General features: G+C 41.6%; 1 protein-coding gene across 1 annotated transcript; it reads right to left on the reverse strand.

The window, feature by feature from the left end:
• Window positions 1-295: 295 nt before the first annotated feature.
• Window positions 296-16,940, reverse strand: LOC112570146. The gene is given in 7 exon segments (XM_025248433.1): window positions 296-1,556; window positions 1,558-1,705; window positions 1,708-1,746; window positions 2,117-2,236; window positions 2,757-2,953; window positions 15,558-15,777; window positions 16,867-16,940. Coding segments are annotated over 6 exon segments (1,047 nt in total). The 5' UTR covers window positions 15,722-15,777; window positions 16,867-16,940; the 3' UTR covers window positions 296-1,177.
• Between the last annotated feature and the right edge of the window lies 1 nt (window position 16,941).

The raw sequence follows: 16,941 nt of genomic DNA on the forward strand, positions 1-16,941 counted from the left end.
GTTGGTGTGGACTTATATTGCGACCAATGGTTTACGACTGTTGGGGTGTACGGATACTACTACAGCGTAGAATGTTTCCCAGTTGTTGAAGTGTTTGCTGGACTGTGTGCTCTGCTGTTATAAATTTTTATGCATAGAGAGAGAACTCAAAAGATCTGTAGAAAAGTCGTTGCCAAGATTTTCCTTGTTTAATCCCCTACCCCTGCTAATCATTTTTCCCCCGAAGCTTGTCATGAAAATATGGCGATGATCATTCTCAGATGCACGCACAACACCATGGAAGACAAGGCTTACAGATGTTTTACTCGCTCAATCAGACAATGTTTACTGACAAACGGTTTGACGCGTTCGACAAACATACACCTAACCTTTCCAACATGCAGCTCTTGTGTATATATGAAACAACTCTCCAGTTCGAAAAATACGCAGACAACAGGCTTCAAGTTTAGAAAACATTGTCATTTAATTTGGTGTCGGTGTACTTCATGCCAAAGTACTCTACGCAAAATTGTATAAGTGCATAAATATGTAGAAAGACAAAATACCTTATTTGCAAATATGCGAGATAAAAGAGTATGTAAAATCTAGGTTAAATGGTAATTAAATATGAACAAGTGTTTTACTTATTTTTTCTCCTTGTTAGTGTCAATTCCACCAAACATATCCATAAATTGTGTCAGAGAATGACATGATCAAGTAGAGTTAAAATTTGGAAAAGTACAGTTGCCATCGAAAGCAAAGCTATTACAAGGACTGACGGAGCAGGAACAGGTAACAGTTCCTATCAGGGGTATGCTTATAATGCTTCATTTCCTGAGTTTGAATTGTGTGATAACAACATAGACCAATAGGTCTATCCCTAGCAGTGTTGTTCACAGACCTGATTAAAGCAGAGTTGACTATGAAAGGGTAAGGTCGGGAAAAAAATCATGAATAATAATTATTTATAAAAAAAGCAAATCGACTTAGACGAATCAGTAAACGCCAACGATTTTAGATCACTTTTAAGAAAGATCCCTTTGACATTTTGCGTGAACTGATTATTGAGACTGAACAAGGTTTCATACTCCTCACTTCTCCTCGACCAGCAGCTCCAAAAATCATATAAGATGCTTTTGCTGGATGTTGTAAGTCAAACCAAATAGTTGCGAATTTTCGCCTCGTGGTTTCCGCAAGACTAGTCCGAGACAACTTTTCGGCACACATGAAAGGCAAAGTAGGGTTGGTTGCTAACCGTTTCCTGTAAAGTCAGGTTCGACTGAGCAATTAGCTCCTGGGCTTCCTGGACGCTCCACGCCGCCCCTGGCCCCAAAGCGCCATCTGGAGCAGCACTCGCTGGCAGACATAGGAACGTGCTGATCCCGTACAACACCATGGACCCATCATCCCCCGCGACGGCGCACCTGTCCCCGGGGCTGTGGACGTCTCCCATCACGAACCAGCCTCCGTCTTTGAGCGCCTTGTGGATTTCATTCAGCGCCTTCAGAGGATGCGGCAAATCGTGAATTACATCAAAAGTGAAGGCCCAGTCGAACTTGCCGTGCATATCGCCCAGGCAGGCTGTGAAGATCAGCGAGGGACAACGTGACATTACTTAGTCCACTCTCAGCAAGTTTTTCTCGGGCGATAGCCAGACCATGCGGGGATATATCGCTGCCATGGAAACGGCTGTTTGGGTAGCGGCCAGCCAGTTCAAGAATCAGCACCCCGTGCCACACCCGAATTCAGCCACTTCGATTCCTTGGTCTGGGATGGAAGAAAAAGACGTTTTTAATACATACATAAAAAAATAACTTCAACAATAGTTAATACCTCATTTTTGGGAAAGAGAAACAGTAACATTTATGATGATCTTTTATTTTCTCAGAGTGGACTTTTTGGGAAGTATTCTGTGTAAGAAATACCGATCCTTAGAGGATACAACACGTGCATTATTGGTAAATGTATAAATCTCTGTCAGAAGCTATGACTGGATGATGGCCAACTATATAAAATCACAATGTTGGCGTCGAAGTAAGGGTCTGGTTGGAGAAATCAATGGTCTGACTCAACCTCCCCAAGAACTCATTTAACAATAGCAGAATGTTAATCATGCCAAAGTAAAATTTCGACATGCCAAGTAATTTCGACAGTCCGTCCTGCACAGCGACCATCTCATTCACAGTTGAGGTGGAGGTACTCGTGCGCATGGCATGAAACACGTTGAAGACGCCAGGAAACTGAGTGTGACTCACTCCTGGAGCAGAATGACAAACAATTCAATGGGACTGAAAAATCCAGTTTTGTTTTTGAAGATTCTAATGATGTTATTAATTTATTTGACAAATAGAAGTGCTGCAGACGTACAAAACACTGCAATATCCCTGGCAATGTGCACTTCGTCTGTAAATTTACTAAAAGAATTATCAAGTCTTATTTGCATTCCATAACGTGTAATTAAAAATTAAATCACCTTTAATATTTTTACGCTCAACTTTTATCGAATACCAGCTGATTTTAAGTGAAGGAGGACATTATGAAGGTGCGGTAATAATTTTCCATGTGCTTGTGGTCTACGAATCAAATATTAAGTTCGCAATGTAAATCTTCACTGTGTATGTTCAGTCTCCGACACTGTCTACTGTCTTTTTCTCGACTTTGTGACCATCTAATATTTGATACAAGGAGGTAATACCAAACTTCTGCCATCATGTTAGCGATACCTTATCCGGTTACTAATGCTGCTCTAATACTCACTAACACTAATGCTCACTGACCGCTCGGACCATCCTGACGAAAGCAATCCTTGACGGCGTCATATCTAACGGCATATGACGCAAAAAGGCGGGAACCGATGCTGATGTCGCTGAGCACTGGCTTATGATCCTCCCGGATGGAGTAGCGCAGGGGGTTATCCCGCGTGACTTGGATCACCTCCCCTGCAACCATGCAGCCAAGCCATTCGCGCACGTATCTGTTAAAAAAAAAAAAAAAAAAACAACAAAAAACAAAACAAAAAAACAAAACAAAAAAAAAAACAAACAAACAAACAAACAACAAAACAAACAAACAAACAAACAAACCAACAACCAACAAACAAAAAAAAACCCCAAAAACAAACAAAAAAAAAAAAAAAACAAAAAAAAACCAACAAACAAAAAAATCCCAACAAACAAAAAACGGAGAACAACAGCCAAACACTAAAGAAAAGTGGGGACTTTTTTGACTGGTTATAATTTGAGTAAAGTGACACAATATGTGATGTAATATTACACAGTGTGATAAATAAGTACAGATGGAAGAAGTGGATGTGAATATTTAGACTAACAAACTTCAGATAAAGAAGACGCGTGCTTTCTCTCCCCACCCTTTTCCTCTGTTTCATTTTCTCCCCCTTCTTCCTCTTCTTGCTGTCCAATTTCTTCCTTTGAGGCAGAGAATAAAAACAAATCATCGATGTTCGCGTTGAAGAGCATTTGCCCATGTCTACAAACAGCAACGTAAGGCGACGTGTTTGAAAATGAAACTTAGTATAAGTAAATAAAAAAGACTTCCTTGCCTAACGAACTGCACACATCGAGTTGAGTACATGTACTGAGTTCGATTGACGGCAAAAAAAAAAGTGGGTTCTCGGGGTAAACGAGACACCGCATCTCGAGCCAAGCTTTTGTTCTGATAAGAGGAAACAGTTTCAGCGCCACACACATCCTTCAGCCTCCCTGGGAAAAACCTGATCAGTTCTGTTTCACTAGTAGATAATGTTTGCAGCCAGCGCCATTTCAAAAAAAAAAGAGGAAAAGCCGGAAATGATACGAATTCTCCCCTCCCAACCCTTTTCCTCCGATTAACTACAGAATAGTTGAGTTATGCACAGCTGTGACTTTGCCCGCTTTCTACTTTTGAGTTCACAAACAAGTGATAAATATGGGGCACCCTCCTTCGACAGGAGTTGCTGTGTATTGTCATCTGTAGGTGAGGTCAAACAATACAGGTCTCGTACTTGACCGTTATGCTGACTTCATCAGCAAGAGACTCGTCGTTGACAAAGCAGGCAAATCGTGTGTAAGTAAGAAAAAAAAAAGATGAACAGAGCGAAAGGGAAAGGCTCAATTAATGTTTTTCTGCCATAGAAGCGGTGAACCGTTTCGAGGGCGCGGCATGTAATGCACGGCGCCCAACCCTTTACTTCCGTTCTCATCGCCTCCCCTGATCACTCATGTACACGTCGTTTAGATGGACAGGTGAACGAAGCCTCAAAACAGCAGTTACCTGATATTTAGTCAGCATAAAACATTCATATGAATGGTTTCTATGAATAGGAGGCTTTAAGCAAATGTTAACACCAATATAACACCTGATGTTGTTCCTCGTACACTATCTTGTCCAGATTTATGGCTTGCGTACCTTCCCAAAAGGGGAGTACAGCCTGGCTTCCAATCTGGGTAGAAAGAATTAAAATCGGATTTTTTTTACCCATCTTCTTAGTATCACTAGCTCAACATCTTTCCGATTTCTCTGTCCCCCAATGTACTTTGGACTGTAGATGCTCGCGTGACTTACATCTCTATCCATCAGCCGACACTTGTTGAGAACTTTCCGTGTCATTTCTCACCACAGCTAGTGTTTCCTTTTTTTTTTTTTTTTTTGACGGTTTGTGTAGTTCGGATTTTCTGGTTTGCATAGGCTATATGATAATACTTGTTCAAAAAGCTAGTCAAGTCTGACATCCCTTTGGCTACATGCTCCGATCAGCAAACGACCCCAGACGCCAAGACATCCATTCTTGCTGAAGTGATACACATTCCTTTTCTACAGAAATTTAAAAACTGTCAAAACAAAATGCGCTCATCAAGCTAGGTTTGGTGGAAGCCAGAGGAAAAGTTTGATTGACTTCCTTAATGAGCCCAACAGCCCTCTCAACCCGTGTCTGTCAGAGACGAGAGATCCCAAACAGCTTGTCGTGACTTCTGTCGACTGCACGCCATGTCGGACATTTCTCCACTATATCCCGTCAGCGGTTTTTTTTCTATCTTTCCACAGATATCGCCCACAAGACACAAGCCCCTTAAGCCCTGGCGGCGGCAGCAGGAAAAGGAGCTCGTGATAGGCGCGAGATGTAGGCGTGATTCAAGTGTGTGTGTGGTGGGGGCGTGGGTGGGGTTGTGGTGGTGGTAGGGTGGGTTTTCCCAACGGCGTATGTGCCCAGAAGCCCAAGTTTGTGGCACCTTTCTTTGGAACGGTAATCGAAGTCCAGACAGGATCTCGAGTTACGCCGCTTTCATTGAATTGACGGTCATGAATGAAACGGCGTCGCGCATGCTAATGCGGAAATGACGTCAGGTTACAACGGCGACTGAAGCGTGCGGCGCTGACAGTAGTAATTCCATATTATATTATTAAACTGAATGGAACGTGAGCTTTAATATCGTAAATACAAAATTTCCAAACGAGTAAATTCATTCATGGTTACTAGCACGACGACACTTGATCTTCTCACGTTCCAGTTGGGGCTGTACTGTGCTGGGTCACGTGTGTCTGTCTCGTGCCTGTGATATTTTTTCTCGTGATAATGAATTATTCTCATTGACGTGGGAAGAAAAATGTCCTTAGTTTTTCCCAAAGCATATTTCGCGGACTAGCATGCACAGTGACATTTTAGTTTGATATGAAGATAATTCATTATTATCTACAACACACAAATTAAGTTTGTATGTGTTGTCCTGTTGTGAACATTGCTTTTTATAATTTTTTTTCAAAGACAGATATATCGTCTCTCTTTCTCTCCCCCCTCACACACTCACACACAGAGTTATGGAGATTTCGTATAATGTAATTATTTCTTCCCTAAGTCGTATGGGACTAACGAACAAAAAATTATTTCTTCGAACACCTATTTTCATCCATCTTGACACCATCCGACAACACAATCATACTGATTATTTTAAAGAAAACATAAATATAACATAAAAATCCCTAGTAATGTTAGCTAAGCAATTGTCCTCTTGCAAAGCACAAGAGTCAATTAAAAAAAAGTAAGGAAAGAAATGTAAAAAATCCACAGGTTTTTCAATGTCCCGAAAACTTTCTCAAAATTCGCCGGTGGTGTGCTGCTGACGACAGGAAGTGAAGCAGGATAATGAGCCATGGACGCTCGAGCTACCGGTAAGCCAGGAAAAGCTACATTAGTTGTATCACTGCTTCACTACTTCCTCCTTGTGTAGGACACCAGTACTTTATACAACACTTTTTTTTTCAAAATTGCATCTGGTCGTTCGTATTTACACAAAAATCCATGAAACCACATTCTACTCTTAAAATCTCTCTTCGGTGATTCATAGTTTGAAAATAAAAACCAGCTTTATTCACTATCTTCTAAAGAATGAAACACAGTTATTTACCTTTAAAATTGAAAATAGAGTATTTTTACTACACAATAAAATGTTGTCAATTCAAAAAAAATTTGATATCAAAATAACCAGGTAAATCCGCATTGGAACAAAAATTGAATCAATTCACAGATTGTTTGATTAAGTAGCATTATAAACAGACTCAACAAAATATACATAAAATGTGTACTACTTCTATTAATACTAATTGCTACTGTTACTATTATGACTACTGTTACTATTCTACTACTATTGAAGCTACTACTACTACTATCGTTAATATTTCTACTTCCATTAATTTGCTCGCTTATTATGGACGCTATTCGCCCCAATTCATTCCTCTGAACTTTCTCTGCTGGGCAAACAGTTCACTATTATGCACGGTAAACTGTTGGAGAAATTAAGAAAAAACCAGCAAAACACAAAAGCTGCAGTGATAATCACGAGAAAGGGCGGAAAAACCCAGCACTGCCTGCACTACTTGTAAATAGGCTTTTGTAGCCGGGGCTGGGGAATTGTTTTCAATATACTAGTTATCTAGCACGAAGTGTACTGTACACACACGACCCACTCCTCGTGGGAGTAAAATCAAGAATAATCAGTGCGTTCTTTGAGAATATATTTTAGAAGAAAGCCCCGGTTATTTACATGCGGAACTCACACACGACAAACTTTCTTGTTTGGCCTCTGCACGGGTCCATCCATACAGTGCTGAGCAATAATTGTATGCAAGTGCACTTCCATATTATCAGGAGTTTTTTTTATTATCTGAAAGTAGACTGTCTCCTCACATATATTTTTTTTTAATGAAGATTAGTTAAGCTATTACCCTTTCCTAAAATATGCCATGTGATTGGCATTTGCGAACTAGGTGGGGAACAGGACTTTGCATGTGGGAAGTTCACTTCGTGCAATGCTCTGTAAAGATAGAGGTATCAAAAAAGGAACAAAGAAAGAAAAATAAAACAAAAGAAAAAATTAAAGAAAAAAAAAAAACGAAAGAAAAAAACGAAAGAAAAAAACGAAAGATAAAAAACCGAAAGAAATAAAGACTTTAGGCCACTTATCTACAAATGAGTTTCATTTGTTATTTTTTCCCCTTCAAGCCCACCAAAGGGGGAGGATTGCTCCCTGTAATTAGGTCCTTTTATGCGATGTCAAGCAGTTGATCTCTCGTCTGACGAAGAAAGGGACAATTTCAAAGCCCGTCACTAGCCATCCGTTTCCTGCTGATTTTCTTTTGAAGTCCTCTCGAAAACCCCTTCTGGTAATAAGTATCAGTGATTCGCAGTGAACTGTTTAGATTGAATTTCCTCTTTCCTCTTCTTTTGCACGCTTGTCCGCAAAATCTCTCGCAAGTATCAGTGTATTAGAATTGAAAATGAAAAGAGACTCGCGAGTGTACGTGGATGATTGAGTGTGTGTGAGGAGAGGGTGAGAGAATGTGCCATGGACAAATATTAACGCTCGTAGTGCAATATTATGGAGAGAGAGAGAGATGAACAAATCCTGGAAAAGTAAACGATCTTTGTAAATGTGCGTTAAGTGAAACTGAAAGATAACGGAACATTATGGAAGACAGACTGGCTGGGAGAGCATCTTTAGCTAGCAACATTTTATTCCTTTCGTTAATCTGGCGTGTTGAGCATACACCTCCTGCCCTCCGTCTGCGACCCCCTTCCCTTAATCCTCCCTCATCATCACCTTCCCCCCCCCTCTCTCTACTCTTTGACAGCTTCACAACGAGGGTAATTTGAGGCTCAAGCGTCACGGCTCTAAACCACGTGATGACACGATGAAGAAGTTCTCGAAATTCTTAGACCTGGATGTGGAGGGCTTTCGCGCAAAGTCTTCCCTTAACCCGCCGCCATGGTAACCACGCCTATCAGGAAACGGTCCTGCTTTATGTCAGGCATGTGTTCTTGAGGATGTCCTTCACATCGCTTGTCGCTAAGCGTGATGTGGCGGACGACGTTTTCTAACGACTTTTCTTTCCTCTTCTTCTTTTTCTTTTTTTTTTCTTCAAATACTAATTTCCGGAATGTCAAGGGCTAGGGTTTTCCCCTCGCTCGCGTGACTTGAGGAAATATTAAGCCCATAAGGTTAGGGCTTACCGACATCACTTCACACGTGACTTACTGCTAACCTTTGACCCGAGCTGCTTCTAACACTAATGCGATGCTCCGTGCGACTCAGCGCATTCCTTTTCTGTAGATGAAAGTAGGTTATCTAAAATTAGGCAAAGCAAAAGCAAACTGTCACAGTACACATTCCACACATGCACGCGCCTGCACATGCTCATGCACGTGGAATGATTATTTTTGCTTTTGCTGTTGCTTTGTTTTAAAAATCAACTGACATCAGAATCTTCTTCACACGTAAGAATTCACCGAAAGAAACTGGAAGTTTTAAAAACAAAAATTCCAGACAGAAGGACCATGAAAATAATAATCAACTAGGTTTGTTTTTGGAGATGTTTAGCACCATATACATATTATAGTTTTTTTTGTGGTGGTGGTGGTGGTGGGGATAATACTTCGAAACAAACGCGCCATTCAACCGAAGCCGATCTCGTAAAAAAAAAAAAAAGTTTTTTTTTCGGCAGTAATCCATAAAATGCAAGTGGCATATCCGAAATAATAACCTATGATGTCCAGGCGTCACTTTATTTTGGTCAAGTTCCTTTCTTGCTTAAGGAAAATGTCAAAGCAACATTAGCATGCAGTTTATTTTGTAAGCGACTTCTACGAAACTAGCACTGCAGGATTTAATAGACTGACAGGATTTGTTTCTGTTGTATCCTAAAGAAAGCAATGAAAATAGAAACAACAAAACAAAAAAACAAAAACAAAACAAAAACAAACATATTTCATGTCTTTGGAGAAAGCTTTTTCTGAACTATATAACTAAATATATTTGCAGGAGTTGGTGTTCTTGCTACTGCCAGGGAATCACGGCCGCCCTAAACATATCTCTGTCCTTTAAAACTTTCAGTGATACGAGGCAATTGGCATCGATTTTATCTATTTATATTTATATACAACATAAATGAAAAGTGATAAAATCTTCCACCACTCCTATACCTCTCAAATTAATAAGCAACCAATAGAGCGGACGCAAGGTTGTGAATTATCTGACGATAATGCCTTCAACCCTTCCCTTCGTTCCTCATGAAGGTAGACAGATGGGAATGTCTCATGGGAAGGGGGATCGGGTTGAGGGTGAGTAATCGATTCCTGCGAAAACTCTTTGTGAGACACGTAACAAAATGCGAAAAAAACCATGTCTGCAGGACTGTACACCGCGATCACATTTTCTGCGCCAAGGTTGTCCATTACGAGTCAGCGGAAAACGTCACTTCCGGCAGACAGGAACATCCGATGGAGAAACGTCTGGTGAGGCACGATGAGTCAAATGTCTCACATCATCAGACTATTGACTACTTCCGTTTAGAATTTGAAAACTAACATTTTGTTAACGGATCTCGGTTTGTTGACAGGATTTCGTTATGAAAAGGCGTTTCCTGTGTAAACGTTTGGAATAGAGAATAAGTCAGTGGATCCTGTCTACAAACGACTTCATACTTCTTGGCACAATGCTAGACACAGGAGGTCCTTTCATCCAGATGATCAGCCATCTAGTCAATGCGGAAAGCCAATGACGAGTTGGATGTAGTCAGTGGAGGCGGGGACAGGAGAAACCATGGTGTCCCTATGTTATGGAGAGAATCTTGTATCTGTTTCAAGGATCCTGTCAGCTCATGGAAAATTTAATTCAGGTCACGAGGTGTTGTTGCCTTGTAAGTTTAGCTGTGTCAAGACGGTGGGTCAAACAGATCAGTTTGTGCTTGTTGATTTCTATGGTCTGTTGCACAGTGGAAAGTGATGCAAATTTTTCTACGTGGATGTGTAACAGACCACAGGACAACCCACTGAGCTCTCCTGGCGACTCCCACATAACTGTTCTCAGTTACCGGATAAGCCAGAAAGGCCCAGCATGTCAACATCGCGATAACACACCTGGCACACCTGACAAACTGGATCCTCTACCTACAGCGTGAAATAACCCCCGTATGCAAATCTGTAAGGTCGACAAGCAGGAGGCCAGCAATACTGCATGATATATATAGTTAAACTTTAAAAAAAAAAAAACTTTATGCATGGGTGCATGCAGTGGGTTTAAACCAGGTAAGAAAGGTTGTTGTGTGTGTTGGTGGGGGGAAGATAAGAAGGTAGGAGGATGGTAACTAAGCCTTTGGAAAACCCTGCCTTGCTGGTTCAGGGTACGCGACACCCGACAAGGTAGCTAAATACTCAGCTTACGGTCGCTCCGCGCCAAGTCAGGTCAGCACAGAGTACTGACGTACCCACCGACTTCTGTTTACACTTCTCGGTATGTGGAAGGGTAAAGCGGATCTCTGCACGTCCCCTGTTCATATTCCAGTCATACATGTTCTAATGATGACAAGTCATTTAAGCAGTTCGACTCATTTTCCTCACTCATGTTGGCTTGCTTGTTGTTCTGAGTCGACAGTGGCTCCACCTGATAACACAAATGTCACAGCTCCTCTTTCCTTTTTCTTGAAATTATCTTGACATGACATGCTGAGGCGTCACATGATGGGAAATATAATTGGGTAAAATACTTCTCGAGATATTTTGGTCGATATCTGATTCTCTCTCTCTCACACACACATACGTGCGCGAGCGCACACACACACACTTTCTCTCTTCTTCTTTCTCACACGCTTATTCTTACATACAATGTTTGAGTCAAATATCAAGAATATGTTAATGTTTCTACCAATAAATAAACTTAGGTTTTGATTTCTGCGTATTGCACATGTGATGTGTTGTACATTGTTGTCTGAAAGCTATCGCAGGCCCAACTCTCTTAGCGACGAACTATGCTTTCTTCTTGTTTTCCTTTCTTTCCTTTCCTCTTCTCCAATCACTCTTCCTTTCCTTTTGCTTATCGATGTGATTCACACATTCTGCGTTTCTCTTGCCCATTGTACGGCTTACCTACAGCGGGCACGAGAACCTGATACATGATCCCACCATAGATAAGTTATGTAAAATCTAGGGGGTTCCCCCCAGTCGTATTCAGCAGGGATTTACAACATAAGCCGGAACGTTTATCATGGTTCACTTACATAGACCTCCAGACAGGGGGTACATTTCGACGGTGGAAAAAAAAAAAAGAAGAGTTATATTAAGCTCGGGGGGTGGTAATCAACTATTTCTGTTCGTCTCTAACACCTGATAAGTTTAACAGCAACAAACACCACCCTCACGTGAGGTCCTTAGTGGCCATGTCTCATGAGCTTTGATATCACATTATCTGTACACAAAAATACCCACAAAAAGCCAACTTGCCCTTGGCCTGCTCCTTTATATTCTGAGCATATTTTGACTAAAATGTTTCATGCCGCAAATAACAATGGGAGTTTATTATATAAAAAATTCAAAGATGCAATGTCCGCTGATATAGATTATATATATATGTGATAGCGGTGATAGACCAGGCTGTAATGACTAAAAATATCCAGAATTGTAGCTGTCTTTCTCTTAAGAGTGAGTGAATATCTATGTTTCAGAAAAGTGGATTTCTTGGATGCCACTATAGACAACATAGCAGACCAACTGTGGATCGAACGCTGAAGATAAAGAACGAATTGATAGCCAGGGGTCAAAGCAGGTTAAGGAAGATCGTTAACTTTTCCGTGAGTGGACCTCTGAAACGTCTTTGTTCTTCTTTCTTTATTTCCTAACTGTACTATACACAACGGCGCAGCTTCCTTGTGGGCTGCAGTAGGGAGTTTCAAAGCACAGAGAGTTTCGGGAGAACATTCGATCATCTGACGAGTAACATTTAAAAGCTCAGGACATTCTAAGAAAAAGTTATTTTATTATTGAGATCCCGTCTGATCTACTTTTCCCATAAGGGAACAGACCTAAACTCACGAAACCTTCCTCACTTTCGTATATTTGTTTTGGCAATCTGCTTGCACTTTAACGTTGTAACTAAAGAGGGATTTTTTTCTGTTAAAAAAAAAAGCTAAAATAAGAATGAATTTGAAAGGAAGCGCTGTTTATTGTGATTTTGAGGATGATAGGCTTGTGTCTGGAAGACCACACAATATAAGAAAAATAAGATTCAGGGAAGATAAGGTGCCCATTGAACGTGTGTAAGAGAGGCTAAATCCCTCTTTAATTAGAATATACAATACTTGTGCATTGACCAACGTAATATAGCAATAATGAGATGCGGTGCCCGTCTCCTCTCCATAGTTGCCCTACCTTCTCCAACCCTCCAAGGATGTCAGGTACCCATCCTACAGCTGAAGGAAATACGCTGTGGGTATCGAACCAGATATTGTGTGCACGTATACCAGACAGAGGAGTAAGTGTCTAAGTCGAGTGCTTAGACCATTGTCGTTTGAATGGAGAGGCGTGGCTGTTCGATACCCGTGTAGCGGAACAAAATTTCCCCCAGTCAACCCAGCTGTCTGGAAGGGGTACCTGACTCCATAGAAGGCTGGGAAAGGTAGGGCAGTGAGAGAGAAGAGATGGGCCCCGCAGTCATAAACAGCTGCCCATCCGCCCCCAGACGACATGAAAATATCGAGCATGAAAGCCTCTACAACGCATCAAACAAGCTTACACTATACAGTCCATATCACTAAACAGGCTGCACAGTTTAGGTCAATGAACAGGCCTACAAATCAATAAACAATAAGCTTTCACACCTATCAAATGAAAAAAATACTGCATGTGGGCTATTCAGGTCACCAAAAAGACCCACACAAACAAGGATAGCGCGCAGGTGTGGTTGGTGCGTTTAGGATTTCCAGGTGCGACTCTCATCCTACATCAGTTTAGTCCGTGTAGACATAATGCCAGTTCCCAAGAGCCAGGAGCTTAGAGGCAGGTGATGGGAACCCACCATCGTTGCAAAGCTCATTTCCTGACATGGCTTCTCAGATACTTACCTGCAAAGACAAGAAAGGGTTTGCCATGGCGAAAGACTTGAAACGGGAGACGCGTTGATAGCCTCGCTTCCTCATCTTTTATCCATTTTATTTATCTTCATTTTGATGGATGTTTGATGATCTGCCATGCGCAGAATTAAGCGGTAGTAAACAGACAGCCTCTCAATCCCATTTCTCCCATTCCACCTTCCCTCTCCCACACGGAATGGGGTGGGGCGAAGAAAGGGAGAAGCCTAGTCCGATGTCTATGAATGCAACCCGGGTAGGTTGCTCCAGCTGCTAACCGAAGTGTGACGGCATGCGGCAAAGCTGTGGATCAGCTTCACTAGACTGCAAGTACACATGTGCAACGACCTCGTCCCACGGTAAGTCAGCCATGTACACGCTTGGGAAAAACCCCGCGGACCTCCTCGAATAACATCAGCATACCCGCCTTTTGTTACCGGCAATCAGTTGAAAAGCAGGAAGAAGGAAGACCAGCAAGGATCGAAGAACATGTAGACGGCATGGCTGAGGTCTACTATGACCTTGTTTGGGTAGACATTAGTTTGGCTTTGTTGCTTGCTGGCACTGAAAAAGTCCATCCACTCATCTGCTCGTCCAGCAAGTCTGTCTCAGATATAGCCGCGTCATCGTGATGATTATCATAACACTGTGACGGTGGTAACACAACGAAAAGACGCAATAAACATTTTATTGTTGTTTACCATCTGGTCGCGTCTGCGTGGTGAGCTTACTGAAAATCGGTTAAGAAAGTTGAGCTCGATACCGCACAGTACAATTCTCTTTTTGTCAGAGAAACTGGAAGTTCGAACACCTGTGAAATACAGACTGGAGAACTCGAGTTCGGTGGTTCTGATTATTCTCAAACTTCTGCCTCAACAAAAACCTGTCTATTTATTGAATTAAAAATTCCTCGATTGTCACAGATTCTTTCATTTTTGTCTTGTTCAGGTTTTTAAAAAAAAATACTCTGCTATTACTTGGCGTAAAACTGTACGCCATTTCAGTTCAATACTCTGAAATTTTCTTGGTCGTGTATACTTTCAACATCCGTCATCTGAGTCTATAAAATGCAAAGGGGTTAGCTGGTAAGAACATGCAGTCCAAGTAAATGACAAATCCATAAATAAAACATTTTTTTGAGAATCCCACGGGGTGTAAGACTATAAAATAATTCCTAATTTTTTTTAAACAGAATATCTTTAGCGTACTGCATCCGGGCTTCGCAGGTGTACCAATAAGAAAGGCTTTTTTTTTTTTGAGAATACCCGTCGGCAGGGCTACCATCAGACCAGTTTCGGTTGTCCATCGTAAAGTGTCATCGGGCCACAATATATGCTTGTGAGTAGTGCGGCTGACTTCTCGGTCGCCTAGATCCTGCCACTGACATGTCTAACAAAGTATAGATAAGTATGATCACGTGGTGTTAAGTACATGATGGCGTCTAAGGTAGCGCCGTACTGAGTCCAACTGAGTCCTGTTGGGATGAACTGAATGCGCACTTACGAAGAAAATCGAGCGCAAATACAAAATGAGGATGGTACCTTTGAGCGTATATGCACGATCGGCACTATACCACATTCTAGAATGCGCATTTTGACGGCTGATTATAGATTACAGTAAGACAGGCTCTACATATCTATCATAGTAAGAAAGGGAAAATGCTAGTTCCGCTGCAAAGGTGCGACTTCGGAGGAAGAGTGCGGACTGACGCAACACCACACACGGCGGGTCACCGAGGGCACGAAAACCCCGTCCAGCGTGAATACCCACTGGCCTGCACGCACGCGAACGCATGTTCGCAGAGGCAGTCCGTACATGAACCATGAAGCAGGGATGGGTGAGAGAGGTCATGTGGCCTAGCATTCCCTCTCTCTCTACCAAATTTTCGATTTGTTTCCCCCTCATGTGTATTGTGAAGTTTTATCTGTTTCTGTTTTGAATTCGTTCACGTGTTAAATAGCGGAGCACTGTTCGATCAGTTGTACATCTGCTTAACTATCAACCCCACCCGCACAATCATATGTTTTCTATACAGGGAAACTTGACTGGCAATTTTCTAATTACTTATATTTAACTAATAATTAGGAAATGAATACGATTCTTGTTTTGCCGTAGAAAGAATAGTACATTAGAAGAGAACATTATAATTTAAAAATGGGCAACAATATCATGGTCTTCATCAAACAGATTACCTTTCCTTAAGTTTTCCCTTTTCGGCTATTTCAGCTGAGGTCATGGGATGAGTTGACGAACCGAGGAGATCCCAAATGCCCAGTTCATGTCCGAGTGCTAGTGCCAAAGCCAGGGTACCCTCATTTCCAGCGTTCAGAAGTCGCGTCGTACCCGGAGATGTCATTTCAGCAAAGCTGCGATGTCCTTGTCGACGATTCGGCGCAACTGATACCCTGACAACTACAACATAAATGAAGCAATCCCGAGTCAGTTAAACTAAAGAGAATAAGGGCATACAGACAGAGTTTTTTTTTTTTTTATAAGACCTGACCTCGCCAAAACGCTCACACTTAAGCAGCCTACTGACCCACATCACTTATCGGGTTTCGTGTGATCGTTATCTTCGCAACGCCGGAAATTCGTTGTTTAAATTAAAATTATGTTGCTTCAAAGAATTATTCGCTTGTAACAAAAACCTGCTGATAAATATTACTAAGCATTTTAGATGACGGTCATGATCTTTTAACAGCCTTTTACTTTCACAAATAGTTCTGATTTCACTGTTCGTTGTTATAAACAAACGTTTTCGTAGCCAAGTTTGTTTAGTGTAAGGTCAACACGTTTTGGGGATTCTTTGATGGTACAACGTTCGGTCAGCAAGTCGTATTTATTAGATTTTAAAAAACAGTCAAGCTGACACGTTTTTGATAATTACAAACGGATACTACACTGTACATGTACATGGTTAAGGGGAATGTACTAGATATAATAGATCAACGGCTTCTACACCAGTTGCTTCCCTTGCAAGTCCGGAATACAAATAGTCCAATCCGAGTTAGTTGAACGTGTATGCATACGTGGGCGCGTGTGTAGTTGTATGTGTTTCTGGACATGTGCGTGTGCTCATATTAAATTTATTCAAATGAACTTTGCGCGATCAGATGACACAAAACACCGTGGATCGTGGATTTGGGTTCAAATCTCGAATTCGGCACAAGCCCTCCCCTACCCCACTTCTTACCCCTCTGGATGTATGTTTACAGGGTTGGGCCTCTTCGGTAGTGCTGCTGCCCAGATGCTATTTTCAGTCTGGCCATTGCCACTGTCTCTTCTTTGTAGCTGGCATTTAAAATATTTAAAATGAATTCCGTGACCACTGCTTTTAGGTGGTTGACCAGCACAGATACCAAAATGAAAGAAGCGCACTGATCGACTGACAAATAATAGGATATTACTGTCGGCATACGAGAAATCTGGCAGCTGGATTGTGTAATATAATATGAGCACGGAAATATTATTTGACAAAATAGTAAAGCTTTACACACTCACTCTATCCACAGACGTATGATAGGCTCTATCGCTACAAACTCTTTTGAAGACTGGCGCATGCGCAATGGCAGACAC

Source organism: Pomacea canaliculata, linkage group LG8 (genome assembly GCF_003073045.1).
Source record: "Pomacea canaliculata isolate SZHN2017 linkage group LG8, ASM307304v1, whole genome shotgun sequence".
NCBI classification, from domain to species: domain Eukaryota; kingdom Metazoa; phylum Mollusca; class Gastropoda; order Architaenioglossa; family Ampullariidae; genus Pomacea; species Pomacea canaliculata.